Source organism: Schistocerca gregaria, chromosome 5 (genome assembly GCF_023897955.1).
Source record: "Schistocerca gregaria isolate iqSchGreg1 chromosome 5, iqSchGreg1.2, whole genome shotgun sequence".
Lineage (NCBI taxonomy): Eukaryota > Metazoa > Arthropoda > Insecta > Orthoptera > Acrididae > Schistocerca > Schistocerca gregaria.
Genome location: NC_064924.1, coordinates 398195281 through 398204322, shown reverse-complemented (window position 1 = coordinate 398204322; position 9042 = coordinate 398195281). Strand labels below are relative to the sequence as shown.

The 9042-nt window shown below is 37.9% G+C and overlaps 1 protein-coding gene across 1 annotated transcript in view; it reads left to right on the top strand.

Annotated features, from left to right (window-relative positions):
* The first annotated feature begins 459 nt into the window (after positions 1-459).
* LOC126272037 (aspartate aminotransferase, mitochondrial) overlaps positions 460-9042 on the top strand; it is a 48701-nt gene continuing 40118 nt past the window's right edge. Inside the window, exon 1 of the mRNA XM_049974551.1 lies at positions 460-823. Coding sequence (XP_049830508.1) covers positions 735-823 — 89 coding nt within the window. The 5' untranslated portion in view covers positions 460-734. The remainder of the gene's footprint in view (positions 824-9042) is intronic.

The following is a 9042-nucleotide window of genomic DNA, read 5'->3' as shown; positions in this document are numbered from 1 at the left end:
AAGCGTCTATGAAACCAGCACGACTTGAGCTGCCATGGAGGTCAATCACCAACGTTCCATATGCTACTGTGGGTACCACCTTGATGTAGAATCTTGACAGTTCAGTGAGGATTCACTCCATAGATGGCTCTGCCAGTGCTCAGCTGAATGCTCAGTGTATGAAACATAACTTACTGGGAAAGATATGCATGCTTCAGGGTCGGGACCAATATCTAACAGTTGCGCCACATATAAGTCATGACTGGGGTAGGTGTCATGTTCATTACATCAGATTGTAGTTAAGGACCTCGAGAGAAATTCAACACACTGAAGAGCAGCACATATACAGCAAACATCGCAACACAAGTAGGTATGCAGCACTGAACTATATTCAAAGATATGATACATATAAAGTACTCGTTACTAATTCGTCCTATGTGGGGCGTTTATTAAATGCTGCATCGTTGCACACACCATAACATTACTTTCATTTCTAGTGTTGTACCAAGTGGAATGACATTGTGTTGACGCTCTGTTTGTGTGAGCACATCTCCACTTGACAGTGCCACTCTGTTTATGTGCCGTTTAAATCGACTTCGTACCTCGATCTAAAGAGAATTATCGACGCTTTCAACGTAACATCTCTGGTTCCATTGCGTGCCAACCCAATAGCTAAAAACAGCTGGAGCTCTGGGTACTTGCCGGTAGGGGGTGTGTGACAATTGTGGTAGAGTAATTCGTTTTACATCTTGGATATGGCACCTACAGCAAGAGTAGCGTTGGCGTCGAGTTCATTATTGAAAAGTAATCAAAATGTTATTGCAGCGGTTGCTACGAGAGCCAGGCAAGTATATAGTGTTTTTTGCCCATGTAGATAACTATAACATTATCTTGGTGCACTAGCCAAACACCTGCGGGCAGTTTCCTGTTAAGGACCTGTGACCTAGTAGTCATAGTTACTCTACGCAGATACTGAAATGCCGAATGATAGTCTCGTATTTTAATTTATACACTATAAGTGTTATGTATACAGAAATTTACAGTTTTTATCTCATGTGACCTTTAGAGGTCACGGCTGAAGTACCTCTAGTAATGCAGGGGAAGATTTGAGACTTCGCCAGCAAACGTTGAACGATGTACTGCATCCGATTTCGAGTCAGTAATTGTGTATAGCCGGTAGTCAGCCCTGTATGTTATGAAAAGTATTCGTGTGTGTATAAGCTGGCAGTTGGGATGGAGGAAATTTTTTAGAGGCCACCAGTAAGTTATCTCTAAACGAACTAGGAATAGAAAGAATTCAGTTCTTTCCGTACTGTTTCAGTAGAGATCAGTTCTTATGTAGCTTCCATGTTCTTAATAATTAAAAATATAGTCTGCGGATTGACTATGCCTGTATCTCCAGTTACATTTTTATAGCCGCATTAAAACAGTTTAAAGGTTTCCCAACATTAGCAGACATGTGTGCACAAGGAAACTGTTACCATGATGTGCAATTTTCGCGAAATAACACTTTCCAAATTACCTTTATATAAGCATAAAATTCGTGTCATTTGAATAACAATTGGGAGGCTTTTAATGTCAGTGTATCAGATATTAAATGTATGGAACGAAACCACAGAAACGAAGTATTAGTAATCTGGACCATTAAAACCTGATGTTTACTGAAGGTATTGACATGCTGTCAGTTCAGGGTCTTACCGTGAACCAAGATGTTGAAATGGAATGTGGAACATCGTTTCCATTTAATATTATTAAAACCAGCAGTCTGTAGAAGGAAAATTAGTCGTTTTGAACCAGGTGGGGTGAACTAACCAGAAATGATTGTCAAAGAGGATTGTAGCTATTTTCTCCCACAGATGGCATCGAAGCGGGATTAAAAGTATTGACGTGGTAGTAGTATGGTGCCTGTTTTGTTTAAACAAAACGTGGTTAGTGACAGAAAAGTCTGTGGGGACAATTTCAGTTACAAATGGAAAGGATGGTCCCTTCTGAAATATAGTTAAGTGTGTATGCTTTGCAGACTGTTGTGGATGTGGTTCGAAACTGATAAGTTTTTATTTGTAATGAGCCACAAAAGATTTTCTGTAATGTTAAAGTTTAGTGCAACTGTTTTACCTCTAGGTTCACCTCCTGACTATATAACATTGCTCTTAGTTAGGGTGTGATAATAACTATCACCATGAAATCTTGGCTGTGGTGACAGTGCTGTTCAGTAGAACCAATAAATGTTAATGCACAATAACTCAATAGCAAAATTACATACACTGGATTGATAGAGAATCTTAATTTCAGGCCAAAACCATCAGCACACACACACTGTGATCATAATGGCATCGAATTGGAGGTCTGCACACAAGGCTGAAACACTGACTCTTCTTAGTTTCACTGAGGAATATCGCACCTTAGTTCCTTCTTTAAATCGTCTGACAAATGTCAGAATGACAGATTTTGAAATAAGTGATAGTGGGATAGAGAACCAAGTGGAATCACTGAGCAGAGGAAATTGAACTGAACCTGATGGAATACCAGCATGATTGTACATAGTGTATGTGAAAGAACTTGCTCCTTTTCAACCAGCAGTGTACCTTAGATCTCTCGAGGAGCAAGCATTTGCAATTTAGGGGGTGGGGATGTCATGTAGGTGATTCCCATTTTCAAGAAATGTCGTCACACTGTTACAGAATTTAGGAACATGTTGTATGCTTGCATATTGTGCTATTTCTTGACTGGGAATCTCCTTTTTAGAAGTTTACAAGGATTCCAAAAGCAAAGATCATGTAACACACAGCTTGCTCTTTTCATCCACGAGACCCCAGTGCTCAACTAAATGGTGTGTCCCACACCTTGTGAAATGCACTAGGTGCAGTTCAGGAGTGCTGCCTAATGAACAAGATACAGTTGTCAGTAATACATACCAGTTGTGTGATTGAAGAGTTTCAAGCAAACAGAAAACAGTGTGTTATTCCCAATGGAGAAAAATCTTCAGATGTTAAAGTAACTTTGGGTGTCCTCTAAGGGAGTGTTATAGTACCATTGCTTTACACAATATATATACATGACCCAGTGGATAATGTTGCCAGTTCCATGAGGCTTTTTGCAGGTAATGCTGCTGTAAACAGAGTAATCACAGTGGTAGGAAATAGTGTGATATATAGGAAGATATGCAGAGGATTGACACTTGGTGCAGGAATTGGCATTTCACCCTCAACATGAACAAATTTCATGCATTGTACATAGACAGACAGAAAGACCCATTATTGCATGATTACACAATTGCAGAGCAGTCACCACAACTCAGTAAAATGCATAAAATATGTAGGAGTATGCTTTTGGTGTGATTTAAAGTGGAAGGGCCACATAAAACTAGTCAAAGGTAAGGCACATGCCAGACTGTGATTCACTCCCAAGAAATAGTCATCTCCAAAGAAGGTAGCTTACGGAACCCTTATTTGGTCAGTACTTGACTGTTGCTCGTCATCTGGGGTTTGTATAAGATGGAATTCTGTACCAGTGGAAATAGAAAAGATCCAACGAAGAGCAGTGTGTTTCATGACATGATTGTTCAGTAAGTGCAAAACTGTATTGGAGATGCTCAGCCAACTACAGTGACGGGTGATACGAGAGAGGCATTGTGTATCAAAGTGATTACTTTTTAAAACTCTGAGAGCCAATGTTTCTAGGAAGGGCAACCAATATATTGCCTCCTCCGACGCATATCTTGCAAAAAAGGCTTGACGATAAAATTAGAGGTTAGAGCTGACAGTGGCTTGTTCTTCCTTTGAACTATTCGTGACTGGAACAGCGAAAGAAGGGCCAGTGATACACAAATTATTTTCTGACCTGTGCTATAAGATGCCTTGTGGAGCATGGATGTAGATGCAGTGTAGCTGAATGTTTGTCAGCACTGTATTGAAACCTGTTTCATTGGATAATGTGACAGACAAATCTGAGTATTCTGATGCATATTAATGTACATATGTTGAATGTAAGCTATGACGTATGTGATCCACTATCAGACTTCTACTATTTTCTGATTGGTCAATGGATAAGGAAGAAAGGCTTGAATGACTGGTGGTAGTCATTCCACTTCTCTCAGTACTTCACTGACACCTGCCGACTGCTTTTGCCGGTCTCATTTCAGCAGGAAATAGTGTTTTGAAAATGTGATAGGGTTTTTACAGAAATGCACTTGCTACTAACAAAATAGTTAAATTTTATGTAAATAAATTTCACTTCAATTCAGTTTATAATTTGTATAATGGCACAGTGCTGATTGCAGTTGTGCCTTTACAAGCTCATAAAGTGAAAAGTGCACCTCTTGTGTCTGTGGTGCTGTTAACACTACTTTCTGTTTGTTTTAATTATTAAAGATTTTTACAGGCAGCAACACTGTAAATGCTTCTACCTCGTGTGTCCTAAAAAAATAACTGTTTGCGTAAAAAAAAATCACTACTGTGCCAAAAAAAATCATGTTTCACAAAGATATATTGTGCTAGTGGCAGTACTTGATTGGTATGGTATTTATAAATCATGTGGACATAAACATAAACAAACAAGAATTCGCATCTGTTGTTCTCAAATGTTTGTTTGTTTGTATGGACAGACTGGTTTGATGCTGCTCTAAATACTGTTTTAGCTTGTGCAAGCCTCTTCAAATCTCCATAACTACTGCAGCCTACATCCATCTGAATGTGCTTATTATAGTTCAGCTTTTGATCTCCCTCTACAGTTTTCATCCACACACTTCCCTCAATTACAAAATTGAAGATTTCTTGAACCACAGAATGTTTTGCTAGTCAACTTACCCATAAATTTATTCCATCTGTCCCTCCCTCCTCCCATTCAGTTCCGTATCTCCTTATTTCTTACTTAATTTTCCCAGCTAATTTCTAGCATTCTTCTTCAGCTCCATATTTGAGAAGCTTCTGTTCTCTTCTTATCTGCACTAATATTTGTCCACATTTCACTTCTGTACAAAGCTACACTCCAAAGAAATGCTTTTAGAAAAGATATCCAAACATTTAATTTTATATTTGATATTTTCATATTTTTCTTTTCCAGAAAACCTCTACTTCCTATAGTCTGCATTTTATATCCTCTCTACTTCGGCCAGTGCTGTAAAATATCAAAACACATAATCTAGTTACAGTATCTTATTTTATAGTACAATCCTCTCAATATCACCTGATAAAATTAGACTATAAACCCTTGTTTACTTTTGTTGACATTCATGTTATGTCTTTTCAAGACATGATCCATTGCATTTAATCAGTCTTCAAAGTCTGTTGGCATCTGTGACAGAATTGCAGTGCCATTGACAGATTATTACTACAATATTTAAAAAAAAATTTTTTTTTCCTTTTCTTCCAAATTGCTCTTAGGTTTCCTTTACTGCTTGCTCCGTATAGACGAGGAAATAGGACAGGCTACTACTGCCGTTAATTACAGTTTCCCTTTCATGCACTTCCACCCTTGTAACAGCATTCACCTTTCTGTAAGAGTTAGGCATTTCAATTCCTGTATTTTAGTTCTACAACATTAATAATTTCAAAGAGCAAATGCCCCACTTGAATCTATGAATACTGGAAATAGGCTTCCCTTTCATCAGGCTGTCTTCTATGGTAAGTAGTGAAGTCAATATTACTGTGCGTGTTACTTGAAAAATATATTCTGAAACCCAAATTGTCTGTTAGCTAGACATCAAGCAGTCCTCTTCTTATAAATATCAGTAATTTATGTATCTATTTTGCAACCATTAGTTAATAAACTGACAACTTATAAATATTTACATATCAGTGCCTGTTTTCTTTGAAATTGGAATTAATATTCTTCTTGAAGTTGATGTTTTCACTTGTCTCATATATATTGCGTTTTTGTTAAGATTGGTTCTCTCAAGGATTTACATAATTCTGACTGAATTTTGTCTACTCCTGGTGTCTTTGCTTTGGTCTTTCAAAGCTTTATCAAATTTTTCTTGCAGTATCAAATCTCCTCTTTAATTCCTCTTTCCTCGCCACAGTAATCTCTAAAGTTAATTTCCTTTGTATAGCCCTTGTATATATTCTTCCCAGCTCTCAGCTTTTTTGCCCATGGCATCATATTTAAATACCCTACTTTTGTCACGAAATCAGATTTAACAGGTATCTGCTAGTATGCTTGATTTACATGTCTGTTGTGGTGTTGGGTTGGGTAGACCTGAAAATGGCCTTCTAAATGTATAACACCACACACTTTTTGCTAATCCATACAGTTTCACTTTTTTTTGTCTTGCATAGCATAAAATACAACTTTTTGTGAAATTTTTTTCTTCTGTGTGGGAGGGAAGTCTACTTAGGTTTTATGAAACCTCATAGAATAGTTCTTGCTGATGCTTGTCTGCAGTCAAAATACTTAGGTAGTTCTGCACTCTAGCATTTGCTGTGTAGTATTGATTCCGAGTCGGTGTAGCTGTTTTTTATTTCCACTGAGCGTGTGATAAACAATGAAGAAATTGGAAAATATGTAGATCATAAGATAAACTATCTTGCTGTACTCCTTCACAGGGTGTTTCATGTTAGGAAAGGGAGTTGTTATCTGGTCTTGAAAAATGTACGCCATCCACTCCCTTCTGATATTGATGGGCACATTGAACTACTGCTTGTGGTTCTTCAGAATCTGAATCGCTGAAATACAGATCACTTATTTCGGTATATCCATTGCGGATGACGAACTGCGACTGTGATTTAAACTGGCATTTATCTGGTAATAAATATGCAACCAGTCACTTCTTTGATTTATTCAACCACGAACATGTTTTAGAGCCACTGCAGGCTCATCATCAGATGGAGGTGTTACAAGAACATTGTTGTGGACTAAGTGTAGCTAGATGCATTGCTGGTGAGGGCACTGCCTTGTGATATCCACATCAGATTGCTTCTTATAATGTGCATTATTAAGTTATGTGTGTGTACACACACACACACACACACACACACACACACACACACACACACACACACACACACACAGTATTTAGCTACACTTGGTTGTAGGTAAATACTGTGTTTATTTGTACGAATCACTTACTTCCCCATCACTGTTGAAACACTATCAGGAGTGTCTGTAAACAATCCTCATTTCTGTATTGGTTGTTTATCAATGTAATCTACCACGTGACAGGTGAGTGTGCTGCTTTCATCATAAATAAATTTGGGAGCAATCTTGTAGCTAGAAATTGAACTCCATGTATTCATACAGTGAACTGAACATTTGCGAGCTAAGCTCATCATAAGATTTAAATGCCATAGCGGCTTTGAGTGACTGCAGCTCGTCATTTGATGTGATTGAGAAAATACTGGCTTGTCATTTGAGCTATTGATATTCATACAGCTGCTTCTCATTTCTCTGTAGGTTTCTTTAACCCTGCCGTAGTCACGTGAAGCTCTGTTGCATTATTGGTTCCGTTTGTGACAGATGTCACCCAGAATTGTTTCCACTGTTAATGGTGAAACAAAATACCACATGCATAGTACTTCAGAGGATTCAGTTAATTACTTTACTCAGCTCAGCTTGAATGCACCGTATTTATACTAATATCCATGCAAAACCTATTGTGATGAAAGACAAAAAAAGTGGGCCTGTATTACAGTAAAAATGAATACTAGCCTCACTAATACCGCAAATAAATCAGGATTTTCAAAGTTAGTGTTTGACAGAAGTGTTAATTCAGTCTGACTGTCCAAACAATTGACACAAACTTCCTTCAAATGACCAGTGTGGGTACATTTGTTGCATCTGATACACCACTTCCCAGCTGATTTGCCCCTTGATCTACAACACTCTTAACATGTTTCTCTTTCACCCTCTTCCCCCCCCCCCCCCCCCCCCCCTCTTGTGGCTAGTTAGTCTGTTCCATTCTAAGCAATGAAAGACCACACATCCTGATCTCCTAAGGAACATGCAGTGCTCGACATCTCCTTTCTGTTTGGGATTCCCATAGGAGGTTTGTTAGGAATTTATTTCTCTTCACTGCTTTATCTTAATTTTTATTTGTTTTATAAATACAAAGTGCATTTATTACAACTAAATTTAGTGGATCGTACAACACTATCGGCCAGGGAGTTGGTGCATTTACTCTTGACATTTTTTTGGGACAGCTGGGCAGCCTTTATCATGCTGTAAAAATATTATAATCTCAGATATTTTTGCATCCCCTGTATGACTGTCTACATAATCATCATGGTGGAGTGCAGAAATTGACACCTTTAGTCTCCTTGAGACAGTATGAAACAAGGGTCTTGTCCTTTGGGAAAGCCAAAGATTGAAGATTTTTTTCTGCTCTTTGATTTATTTGAAAGAAACTCTAAAGGTATTTCCTGTATTTTTCTTCAGGTGCTCCCTTATAAATTAGATCATTGATCTGAGGCTTTCAGTAAGGGAATATGCTGAAAACAATTTGTTAGGTCCCACGATTTTCTCCAATATTCTTGTTATTAAATCGTATGGGGTATTGCTTTGTTTGTAAGGTCCATCAGACAGCAAACCAGTATAATTTTCTAAATTTTTGTATATACTGTTTTAGCATGAGTTGCAAATACTTTCAGCTTGTACTTAAGTTTCATAAGTATGAGCTGCTGAAAAGGACTGTTATTGTACCGCTAAATGCTAACAGTTGTTGACCTCAGTAACATATTCACTTCATGAGAAATATTTCTGGAAATTATGCCCTATCATATCAAATGCTGTTTATATGGAAGCTAACTTGCCAGTTTTGGTTCTCATGTTTCTCTCTCACACGTCATAAAAACATAAGCATCGTAAGAGACAGTGGAATATTTGTTTTCTCACTGCTAAGTAACATGATTATAGGCTATTGCCTGAGGAATTTTCCCACATTTGATGAGTGTTGTTGCTAGATGATCTCACTGTACCTATAATTTACAATAAACCCAACGTGCTGAGTTCTGTTTCATCCTTATTACGGGCATGATTGGTTAAAATATTCCGGAGATAAAATAGTTGGATCTCTGGGCGGGGACTACTCAGGACGATGTCGTTATCAGGAGAAAGAAAACTGTCATTCTA